Source organism: Rhinolophus sinicus, chromosome 17 (assembly GCF_057876585.1).
Source record: "Rhinolophus sinicus isolate RSI-liver-muscle chromosome 17, RSI-T2T, whole genome shotgun sequence".
NCBI lineage: Eukaryota > Metazoa > Chordata > Mammalia > Chiroptera > Rhinolophidae > Rhinolophus > Rhinolophus sinicus.
In genome coordinates, this window is record NC_142517.1 from 127,620,650 (window position 1) to 127,633,730 (window position 13,081).

At 37.2% G+C, this 13,081-nt stretch overlaps 1 protein-coding gene across 1 annotated transcript in view; it reads right to left on the reverse strand.

Moving 5' to 3' along the window:
* Positions 1-12,974, reverse strand: part of ACTR3 (actin related protein 3) — a 54,380-nt gene extending 41,406 nt beyond the window's left edge. Inside the window, exon 1 of the mRNA XM_019731127.3 lies at positions 12,554-12,974. Within this exon, the coding sequence (XP_019586686.1) occupies positions 12,554-12,597 (44 nt within the window). The 5' untranslated portion in view covers positions 12,598-12,974. The remainder of the gene's footprint in view (positions 1-12,553) is intronic.
* Between the last annotated feature and the right edge of the window lie 107 nt (positions 12,975-13,081).

A 13,081-nucleotide genomic window follows, 5' to 3' on the forward strand; every position in this document is an offset into this window, starting at 1 on the left:
AAAGTAATATAAATCTAAATGCACCAAAGATTAAAAGGGGGGAAAAATCAAACTGTAAGTTTAAAAAATAATGTAGGATAATTTCTTTATAGTCCTGGAATAGGGCTTTCTAACTATAATTTAAAATCCAGACACTAAAAAAAAAATTGCTATTTCAACTATTGGAAAATTTAAAACTTCTTCACAAAAGCATACCAAAAGTAGCCAAAAGTGACCAAAAGAAAAAAATTGTCTGTACTCAGAACAAGGATTAATTTCCTTTACATACTAAAGGATACCTAAAAGGTGATTACAACCAGGGACGGAAATAAGGAGTACCCAGTCAAAGAATTTGAAATGGCTATGAATGAAAAGATGTTCAACTCCATAGGGGGGAAAAAGCATATTAAAAGTATAGTATCATACAATGGAGTTGGAATGCAAAATGATACAGCCACTTTAGAAACTACTGAGACATTCACTTACCATATGACCCACCAATTGTACTTCTATGTATATAACAAGAAAAATAAAAACATGTCCACACAAATATGTGTACACATTTGTTCACAACAGGATTATTCACAGTGGCCCAAAATTAGAAGCAAAACATATGTTCATCAACAAGAGAAGAGATAAACAAGAACAGTATATACATACAAACCAAAATTACTCTACATATAAAGATTCAGGAAAATGTAACCCATTCTCCAAGGGAAAGACATTTAACATTAGACAAAATGACCCAAATATTAGAATTACTAAAGACTTGAAAGCAGCTATGACTATCACAATGAAGTAAAGAAAAACACACTTGTTATGACTAATAATATAGTAAATATCACCAGAGACTCTAAAACTATAAAAAGAACAAATGGAAATTCTAGAACTGAAAAATGCAGTATCAGATTTAAAAACATTCATTGGATGAACTAAACAGCAGAATAGAGGTGACAGGATGTAATCAGTGAACTTGAAGGCAGCTAAGTAGAAATTATCCAACCTAAAAAGAGAAAAGGAAAAACAAAAAGCCTAAAAAAGACAGAGAAAAGAAGAGAGCCTCAGAGACTCGAGGGACAATAGGAAACAGTTGACATACTGAAGTCCTCAAGAAGAGAGAGAGGGTAGTAAAAACCTTTTTTAAATGAATAATGACTGAAAACTTTCCCAATTTAGTAAAAGACATAAATTTATGAATTTAAGAGGCTCAATGAAACCCAAGCAGAATAAATATAAAGAAAACCATACCTCCTAGGCCACATCATAACCAAACTTCTGAAAATCAAAGAGAGACCAAATCTTAAACGAAGCCAGGAAAAATGGCCCATTAACAGGAAACAAAAAAGCAAACTACTACCACCTTCTTATGAGAAACTATGGAGGCCAGAAGACAGTGGAATAACATTTTTAAAGCCTGACATGAGTGGGGAAACAGTCAACTCAGAAATCTACAGGAGCAAAAATATTCTTCAACACTGAAAGTGCAATAAAGACATTTTTCAGTTAAAAGAAAACACACTGCCATCAAACCTGAGCTAAAGAAAGTTCTTCAGAGTAAGGGGAAGTTGACACCAGAGAAAAACTGAGATGTTACGAGTAACATCAGAAATGATAAAACAGCTAGGTAAATATAAAAGACGATTTCGCACCCTCTTCAATTTTTTAACATGCTTATAACTATTTAAAGCAAAAATATTACCTTGTGGGGTTATAGTATATGTAAGTGTAATATCTATAACTGTAGCATAAAAGAACATGGGGTAGGGGAATGGTAGAGAGTTAACAGACCTACAGAGATGCAAGATTTCTACTCTTTGCATGAAGTTTTAAAGTATTAACTCTAAGTAAATGGTAGTAACTTTTCTTGAAGATGTGTGTTTATAATCTACAGCAATAGCTAAAAACAAATTGCAAAGAAATACAGTTAAAAAGCCAAAAGGTTGGGGCCAGCCCAGTGGCTCAGGCGGTTAGAGCTCCATGCTCCTAACTCCGAAGGCTGCCGGTTTGATTCCCACATGGGCCAGTGGGCTCTCAACCACAACGTTGCCGGTTCAATTCCTGGAGTCCCGCAAGGGGTGGTGGACTCCACCCCCTGGAACTAGAAAACGGCAACTGGACCTGGAGCTGAGTTGCGCCTTCCACAACTAAGATTGAAAGGACAACAACTTGACTTGGAAAAAAGGCCTGGAAGTACACACTGTTCCCCAATAAAGTCCTGTTCCCTTTCCCCAATAAAATCTTTAAAAGTAAATAAATAAAATAAAATAAAAATATAATGGAAAAAAGCCAAAAGTTAAGTGGAATTCTAAAAAATGTTCAAATACTCCAAAAGAAAGAGGAAAAGGAGGACAAATTAAAAACATAATAAAATGGTATACAATCCAACCATGTCCATTATTACATTGAATTTAATGCACTAAACTCTTCAGTTAAAAGGGAGTTATAGAATTTTTTTTTTAAAAAAGGCAAGCCCCAATTACATGCTGTCTGCATGCTGTGCCCTTTAAATATAAAAGATGGAGAATGAAAAAAGATGGATGGGAAGCAAATAGTAAGCATAAGAAGGCTGGAGTGTCTATATTGATACACTATAAAACTACTCTTAAGAAAAAGAGTAACACCAGAGATGAGGAAAAATTTTGTAATAAAAGGATAAATTCGTCAAGAAGACACAACAGTATATGTCTATTATCAGTTTCAACATGCCTGAAATGTGTCAGAATTAAAAGCTGACATAATTCTACCCTTACAGGAGAAAACTGTCACCTAGCCTCTCAGCAATCAATGAGTCCCTCTCCCACCCCACCCCCCCAAAAAAAATCAGTAAAGGCATAGAGGACCAACACTAATAACCATTTTGACCTAACTGATATTTATAGAATATACACTCAAGAACTACAGAATACGAATTCTTGCTAAGTATGTACACATGGTACATTCATTTGGACAATGGATTAGCAAATTGTGGCCCAAAGGCCAAATCTAACTTGTGCTCTGTTTTGGTGTCACTGGTGAGTTTAAAACAGTTTTTACAGTTTTGAAGGGGAAGGGAGGAATAATGGTGAGGTAGGGAAGGGGGGTAAGGAGGGAGGGAAAGCAGCAGCAATGGAGACAGAGACTGTATGTGTCCCACAAAGTCTAACATATTTCTTATCTGGCCCTTTACAGAAAAAGTGTGCCAATCCAGGACCTAGATCACATGCTAAGCCATAAAACAAATCTCAATAAATATAAAAGATTGCAATGATAAATACTAATAATGTCCTCTGACTAAAAGGAATTAAATTGGAAATCAGTAGCAATAAGATTATCTAGGAAAACCCCAAAATTTGCAAATTAAATACACTCTTAGCCAGAATCAATAAATCAAAGAAATCAAAAGGGAAATTAGAAAATATTTCAAGGGCTAAAGCACTGCTTAGAGGGACATTTACAATTTTGAGCGCCTATGTTAGAAAAAACAGAAAGGTCTAAAATCATACCTAAGATTCCAATTCCACCTTAAAAGCTAGAAAGAGGAAAGCAAAATAAACCCAAAGTAAATCGAAGAAAGTCAATAGTATACACGAGGGCGGAAATCGAAAATAGAAAACAAACAGAGAAAATTAACAAGCTAAAAGTTCGTTCTTTGAGAAGATCAGTTAGGCTGATCACAAAAAAATAGTACAGAAGTAGCCAACATAAAGAATGAAAAACTGACTAATAACATAAACCATACAGACATCAAAAGGATAAAAAGAGAATATTACAAAACAACCAAACCATCACATTAAACAACTCAGATGTAATGGAGAAATTCCTTCAAATATACAATTTACCAATTCAACACAAGATGAAACATAAAATCTATTTTAATAACCCCATAGCTATTAATTATCAGCAACCTTTCCCAAAACCAAACTCCAGGCCCAAATGGTTTCATTGATAAATTCTAACACATATTTAAGGAAGAAAAAACACTAATTTTACAAAAGCACTTTAAGAAAACAGAAGAGGAAACCCATCCCAAATCCTTTCGTGAGGACATTATAATTGTAATATCAAAATCAGATAAAAACATTCCAGATAAAGAAAGGGACAGACCAATATCCGTAATGAATATACAGCTAACCCTTAAACAAGGTGAGGATTAGAGGCACCAACCTCCCTACACAGTTGAAAACCTGCATATAACTTTTTATTTAATTTTTTTTATTGGGGAATATTGGGGAACAGTGTTTTTTTCCAGGGCCCATCAGCTCCAAGTCAAGTCATTGTCTTTCAATCTACTTGTGGAGGGCGCAGCTCGGCTCTAAGTCCAGTGGCCATATTCAATCTTAGCTGCAGGGGGCACAGCCCACCATCCCATGCAGGAATTGAACTGGCAACCTTGTTAAGAGCACGTGCTCTAACCAACTGAGCCATCTGGCCGCCTCTGCATATAGCTTTTGACTCCTCAAACTTAACTACTAATAAACTTAACTACTAAGGCCTACTGCTGATCAGGAGCCTTGTCGATAACATGAACAGTCTATTAACACATATTTTGCATATGCATTATATACTGTATTCTTACAATGAAGTTAGCTAGAGAAAAAAAAATGTTATTAAGAAACTCATAAGGAAAATATATCTACAATATTGAAAAAATCCACATGTAAGTGGAACCACACAATTCAAATCCATGTTGTTCAAGTGTCAATTGCGATGCAAACATCCTTAACAAAACAAATACAATAATATGCAAAAAGGGTAATACACCATATTCCAGTAGGGCTTAGCCCAGGAATCTAAGCTTGGTTAACAGTAGAAAAATCCAGCCCTCGCTTTTTAGAACACCTCAATGAATTTCAATGGTTTGAAGACTACTTACTACTCCTCATGCTCATGCTATGGTTTGATCCCGGAGATAATTCATGCAAAGATATGCATATACATTACTTTATCTTAAAACATGTCACTGGGCTATCTGGGCAGTCAAATTATGAATGCACTTTACTTCTTTACACTTTCCTATACTTAAAAAAGAACGTGTCATTTTCTAAATGGTTTTTTTAAGAGATCATAAAATGAAAAACGCAAAATTATACTAAGTTTATAAACTCAGAAGGTCAACATCATATTTTAAAAAACTAAACCAAAATTTTCCTTTGTGGTCCAGATAAGCAAGTTAAATATACAGAAAATCTCCCTGGGTTATATCAGCAATGAAAAAAAATCTACAATGGTGATTCTGGCTAGCAAGGAAGAAAAAGGACTTGAAAATTGCTTAAAGAAGGGGCAACAGTAAAGGAGAGCATTCAAAAGCACTTTTGTAGTTATCAACCACTTGGTGACTAGAAGAATAGTAGTGGAAATGTAATAAAGTTAGGGAAGGCCCGGACTAGTAGAAATGAATTGCAAAAAAAAAAAAAAAAAGAGCTTTATACAAGAAATGGTTAATCTATCATGGTCCTGCCTCTGGGGAGGGGAAAAGTCTACTTGGGGATAGTCACTGATAATGATCTTTCACTCTTAAAAAAAAAAAAGATGAAATCAATATGATAAAACGTTAGCAGGCAATAATTCTGATAAATAAGGGTATCTTTTATATTAATCATTGTTCTTTTCTAAAACTGTTGAATGAAACAACCTTCCAGTCCTTTTAGGCCTAAAAAGTACAATCTAACTCCTTTTCACTAGTGGAGAGGAGGAATATGGACCTTAAAAATCAAAAAGTCATGAGTGAAATGTTTGTTCCAGCAATTACTATCTTGTGGTCATAGACTTTATTCCTAATGCATAAGGAATAAAACTGAATTCATAACGCTGTCATGAGGATTAAAGAAGACAACAGTTTGAAACAGTTTTGCAGAAATATTTGAAATTATTAAAATTCCAAAATAGGATATTATATTTATCTTTCTGCTCTGGTATTAACTCTGTACATACCTTTCATATATTTTATGATATAAAGGCCCACATAAAGATGTAAAACAAATAGCACACAAAGTAATATTAATCACTATCCTATTCTGAAGAACCAAACTTAAAACATTAATCCACTAACATCAACTTATTTTGCACTGTTACTTAATAATGCATGTATTTATAAGTGCTTGGTAAGCTATAAAGCATGTTAATGTAGTGTTATTATTACTTAACCGCTCTGCTCTTGCCTCTTTATGCCAGTGGCTATTACAGATCAGTAGTGTCATAAAAGAGGCTACAAGTTCCAATAGAATTACAGGTGAGCATTCAAATGCCTTTTAATAGAGGAATTTTGTCTCAGAAAACATGCTGCTTGGAGCTACATTTTAACTATTCCACACTTTTGTCAAGTCCAAGCATTAATGTTTCCACATGATGGAGGAGAGGAAGCACGCTGGACATGAAGGAACACTGTGGAGTGAAATTTAGACCTATTTTGAGCACTCTCCTCCTAAGGAAAAAAAGTGGGATGAGCTAGGAGACTGGCTGTCATCATAACTGATCACTCATCACTTCGAGCCACTGTGCTCACTCATTCTCCTCACTGTGATGCTCAAGAAGCTGGGTCACATATCCAAGATTTTTTAAACAAGGAACATTAATATTCAATCTTTTGTTTTCTCTTTAAATTGTCATTTAATTAGCTTCAATGTATAAATTATAATGATGATTGTGAAATCTCCCCCTTCATTCCTGAAGTTCCTGTATTAATTTCCTCTAGAGCACTTCCAATTATGGATCATTCCAAATTCAATAACAAATTCCAGTTTTACTTGGCTTCTTAAAACCAACTCCCTTATTATCCCACTCAAACTCACAATCTTCAAATCTTCATTGATGCCTGTTTACAATCTACTATAATCAACTGCCAAGTCCTAGCTATACCTCCATCTCTCAAATAAGCAAAAACATTTTGACTGTGCAAACAATTGTAGTAGGCAAAGCACTACAGGTGATAAGAAAATAAGCACGATACTGTGTTCCTTTTCTTGAAATCTTCAATTCAATAAAAAAGGGCTCTAACTGATAATTGTAATAATTACAATGTATTGAGCACTTTGCTGAACCACTTTCATTCATTACCTCAAAAATAAAATAAAATAAACCATTAGATACTATGATCTCCAAATAATAGATGGAAAAAATAAGACCTGCAGAGTTTGAAGTGTACAGCTTCCGGAAATACAGCTAGTAAATTGTAGAACATGAACTCAAAAACAGCTATGACTTCAAAGCCTTTGCTAACCATAAATACACAATACAAAACAATACAATTGCCAGAAAGAAGGTACAAACAAAACCAACCTTTCCCAAATTTCTCTCTTTTGCTCCAGAAGCTGATGCCGAGACGGCTGCTTAAAAATCATCTAGGAAGCTCATTTAAATAAATATGCCTAGACCCCACCTTTGAGATCCTGAGTCACTGGGTACAGGTGTGTCTGATGCAATTTTTTTAAACCATCCCCCTAATTCTTGTTCATTCATTCACTCATTCAATCATTCATTCAACAAAGATCTGAGTTCCTACTCTGAGCTAAGTCCCATAACTACATCCCAAATACCTCTTTTACATCTCATCCTACTGCATTCCACCTTGCAAATATTCTAAAAGACCTATTTTCAACATTTCACTCCTCTACTAGATTTTTATTCTCTAGCAAGTAAAATTATTTTGAATCAAAGTTTTGCTGACATAATGAAAACCAGATACACAGAGTAAGTGCCCAATAAATGTTAGTACCTTTTCACATTACATAATCTAGTCTGCGTTGTTATTATGTACTCCTCAATTCATAAGGTAGGGGAGGGGTACAACATATGCTGAGATCTAAAGACATGAAGCAGCTACTCTCTCCTCTCTGCTACACGTATCTGCTTTTCCTTCCCCTGCATCCTTCCAGATACTTAAAAAGAGAGCTCATACCCTACCTCCACTAAATCTTCCTTGACCATTCATGACCACAAAAACAATAATCCCTTTCTTTCCTTACAACCTATAGAATAGCTATTACTATCGGAAAAGTACTTAACTTAACATTTGATTAATGCAGTCTTCTACCATCTGATTTTTTAAGATGATTTTTAGCTCTTGTCTTAAGATTCTTGACAGCAGATTGTATAATACATTTTCATTATAATTCCAAGAATGCCTGGCCTGCTGCTAAGTATATAGTAAGTTTTAATTTGACAATAGCATTTTTTCCACCTGTGCAAATACTCCTTAAATTACTAACATTTCTGCCTTTATAACATCATATATGAATTCTCTCAAGAATACCTAAATGATTCAAAATTGTCAAAGGCTCATCCTCTATGTAAGGAGACTATAGGTGTGGTGACTCTATCACACTTATTTGCTACAATACCTCAGCAGAGTAGTTTAACTTCTCTAAACCTAAATTTTCCTGTCTATAAAATGGAGTAATACTTCTCGGGTTGATGTGAAAAGTAAATGAGATGAGATAAAGCATTTAGCACAGGGCCTGACACATAAATCTTTATAAATGTTAATTCCTAGTATTTCCTGATAAAAACCTTTTTATCTATTTTTCTCTCTGGTTTTTATGAATATGTTTTTTTGCAGATTAAATTTAATCAAAGTTACAAAGAAATTAGTCTAGGAATTCACACACCCAGAAAAAAATCTAAGTCAGAAAGAGCTGCACAGAAAGGTTCCTCTAATTAATTAAATCAAATGCATAAGGCTGGGATTTTTTAACAAGGTTATTTTAAACAAGAATAGTTAACATTACTAATAAAAATAAAACAAAGTGCTTAGTTCTGAAAAGGGGCTCAGGAGTCCCCATGGTGTAACAGAAAAAACACAGGGCTTCAATAGAGAAAAGCTTAAGTCCAAATAGCAACTCTCACTAACTGCTAACTACATGACATTAAAAAAGTAACTTACATTCACTAATCCTGTTCCTCACTTGTAAATTGAGGTAAAAATAGCTGTCAAAAGATTAAGGCAAATAAAAAGCCTGGCCAGCAGGTCCTCCACTGTGGATCTTTCCCTTTCATGCTTAAAAATAAAATTTCTTAACTGTGTTTTACAATAAGGCTGGGAAGTTCACTACATACACCATATATACAATTCAAAAATCAATGTTTCAACACAAAATTGTTCAGACAGGAAAGGAAAAGAGAAAGACATATAGGAAAGTCTAAACCAAATTAACTTTTCAACAGGATCATGTCTGTTACACTTACTTTCAACAGCACACAAAACATGATCTGTGAAGGAATGAGAATTTTAATGTTTTTGTTTTGTTTTGTTTTTGTAACAAGGTATTGTGACTGTTTCTAGCCTTGGAGATGGCTGGAGAAATAGCACTATTAAATACCATGTACAAAACATAAACTTTCCCCCCATGCACTCAGCCCTTCCCCCTCTGCTCTCTCAAACAAGATCAGCTTATCTATACTTATTGCTAGAATGTGGCCACAGGATGAATAAAATAAGCTCCTCATCCACTACTCTCAACAAAATATTTATGCTTACATTTTAATTTTAAGATTGCTAAGATGTTTAAGTTCATTAGGGAAATTCCTTGATCCATTCTAGATCTGAATATATCCAAGAGTTCTACAATAAGGCTAGATTAACCTCTGTTATCATAATCAATGAAAAGAATTTACCAATGCAGTATTTATCAGGAAAAAAAGAAAACCATAAAGGGGGAAAAAGGAAGTTTACAATGCAAAGTTCTGTAACCAAGCTACACTATAAAAAGTACATAAGGAATTCCTTTACTTGGCTTGAATGTTGAAGAAATTTGAGTGAAAACACGCAAAAAATAACTTAAGATAATCATAACTTTGCAAGTGTTATAATGTGTTTATAAATGCTTTTTTAAACAATGTTTTCCTCTCACCACTAGTAGCAGGCTGAGTTCTGTAATTTAGTTCTTAAGCAACCAACTCTATCAATGAGAATCTCTGTGGCAAAATTGTATTCTACAGTACTATTTTAATACAGACCAAAAAAGCATGTAGATAGGGTATCATATGAAAGAACTGTTTCTTTCTAAATTCTTTTCAAAAGGAGCTATTTTGTGATCTTGGCTTAGGTGATTCTTCATCTTATATTGAGATAAAGGATTTTTGCTGGGGGGATCTTTAAGTCCTGGGATTAAGCTTCTAGTTTCCTAACTCTTACAGCTTTTCTTACCTAAGACCACCAAGTTCCATAAATGGCCACTTTTTTTGTCACCTTTGCCTAACTTATATAATGAAATGGAAAGAGCAACCTGATTAAGGTTATAATTTTTCACTGACATTAAGTGGAAAACTGCAATTAGAGACTTAAGACATGCATGAATGCATTCTCTAAAGCACAAAGGAACACACAAATTATAGGTGCATGATTTGCATCTGGGGACCACAGTATTCTAGAACATAAAACTTCCTATTAAGGCGTTACTTAGAGATGCTTACCCCAGAACCAATCTCTATGAGCTATCCTCTATGTGCTTTAATAAAACTAAAGGAGTAACATTTCAAGAAATGCAACAGAAAGACCAAAATGCCTTGCAGACCAAAATAAATGGCTCTCTTAGAATTTCAGATTGTGACAGACGGTAAAAGAAAGTGATAGGAAATCGGGAATCCTAACTAGTTCCATTCAAATCATGAGTGTCCTCCTTCTCAGATAAAACTAATGCAATAATGTAAAATGTATTAACGTAATAGTAACTGAAATATTAAAAAAAATATATCCTAAGTACTGAACCCCTCTCAAGGTTGTCCTATCAGGAGGTCAATTAAGGACAGTTAACTTCAATGAAATACCTAGTTATACTAATTCAAAAATAACCAAAACTGTATTTCCAAACGGGGGAAAATGAAGAAAAAGTAACATCCTACTTAAGATATTATCATGCTATTACGGTGACAATTATCTACAATAATTTTATTGACAATCCAGGCACTTCTAAAGCATAAATATTAATTATGTAGCAGTATTTCTCATTTTAACAAAATACACTTGAAAATTCTTCCTCAGTAAGGCCAAATCTAATTTTAAAAGTGAACCTAAACATAAAACTATTCACCAATTAAAATAAAAAGCAAAAAAAAAATATCGGTTTAGGGAAGTGAGACTGGATTAAGAAAAAAATCAATAAGCTGTCCATCAAAAAAATACATAGACGTTCCCAAGGCTAAACTAGGCTAATGTTTCCCAAGGGAAAATATTAATAAATAGGTTATTTCCCTATGCATGGTTGGGATTTTGGAAACTGCCACACTAGCATGAAATTTTACAGAGAGCAAAGAGGAGGAGGAGCATACCATCCTTTAAGGAAGAGTAGCTTGCTGAATAATAAATAGGGAGGGGGGAGAGAAGGCTGGCAATCCACCTCTCACACACACCCCTCCCAAAATTGGAGTATTTTGGGAATTAAGAGATGTAATAATAAATCAACATAGCACACACGCACAAACAGAAAACATTTCCAATATTGTAAAATAAAGCAGTCATTCTAGAAAATAGACAGCATTTTCTATGTAATTACAAAGTATAGCATAACTCTCTACAATGCCCATTAATACAGAAAGAACGACCACGTTAACGCCACCCTATATTTTAGTAAACTACAGTACAGATCTGTAATAATTCTTTGAAAAGCAAGCACAACCCTTTATAACTCTACACCTTCCTTCTCGCTTTATGATACCGTCACAGAATGAACTTATTTTCCCGGGAGCTTCCCTTCCTCCCTCCCGTAGAACACAAATAAATTTTTCAGGTTCACATAAACTGATACCTAGCACCAGTAACTCAGTCTACTTAAAATCGGTTTAATTTTCAAAGTTCTAATAAGATGTATTCAGGTTGGAAACGAAAAACTACCTTATAAGGGTATAAAAGACTGAAAGCAGGAAGCAGCTTTGACAAAACTAAGGAAGTTGCAGCGCGCTTGCTCACTGGGGGACTTTTTTGAAGCAAGAGAAGTAACACATTACCTCTTTCTCTCTCAAATTAAAATGTGACTTGGTTCACCGGTTAAAATGCGGCGGGAGATGGAAACGACCGGGCGTTGAGAAGGAGGAGGAGGTGGGTGGTCAAATGAAAGCCCCGATTTAGGTTCCCATTTTCAGAGTCCGATTCATCCCATTTCCCCCACCCACACCCTAGGCAGTGTTGTCACAGCGATCTTGCAAAACCTACACGGAGCGCTTCTCTTTTCTCGCTCCTCTGCCAGGCGAGTCCCCGCGCTCGATGCCCAAACCCACCGGCAGGAAGGGTGCGGAAGCAAAGGAGAGCCGGGTGCCCGGGCTCGGCGACCACCCCCACGGCGTCCGCGCGCCCCGGGGAAGTGACCGTCCCCGCATCTCCTTGGGCGGCGCTGCCCACCGCGGTGGGGGAAGGGCCGGGAGGAGCCGCGCGGAGAAATCCACTCCCGGGGGTTTCTCGGCCCCGCGCCCGGGTCCCAGAGGTGAAACCAGGGGACAAGGGAGGCCCTGCCTCTCCGGGCCCCACCCCTCGCAACACAGCGGGGCTAGGACTGACACCACCGGCGACGGCACCTTGCCGCACCATTCATCTCCCGATCTCCTCCCTCCCCCGCCATTTTCCTACCTCAGCCTCAGTTTCCCCACCCCCGCCCGTCAGTCCCCTTACCCGGTGCCACAGTCCACCACACAGGCCGGCAGCCGTCCCGCCATCTTCCTCCTCTCCTGCTGCTGCCGCTGCCGCCGTCTGCTCCGTACCGGTTGTGGCCAGGGATTGGCGGCAGGAGATAGGAGCTATCTCACCATCCACAGCCGGGCCGCTCTCTCCGTCCGGGGGGTAGCCGGGAAGCCGAAGCAGTAGCGAGAAAGCAGCAGGCTCGGTCAGCCGCTACCACTTCCGCAACCCAGGCGGGCAGGCAGTCCCCGCCCTGCCCCGCCGCGGCCTCCTCCCCCTCTGTCTCCCCTCCTCCTCACTCCTGCCCCCACCATACAACTTCTTCCCCCTCACGCCGCCTTTCCCCGGGAAGTCAAGATGGCCGCCGGTGCCGACGCCCTGGCCAGCCCAGGCCCAGGCAGCGAGCGCTCCCCCTTCCGGCTCCGAGCGGGAGGGGTGAGAGCGCATGCGCAATGAGGTGTGGTCACTGGCGGCGGCTCCCATCCCTACGTTAATGCAATCCACTTCGGGTTTTCCCAGAGT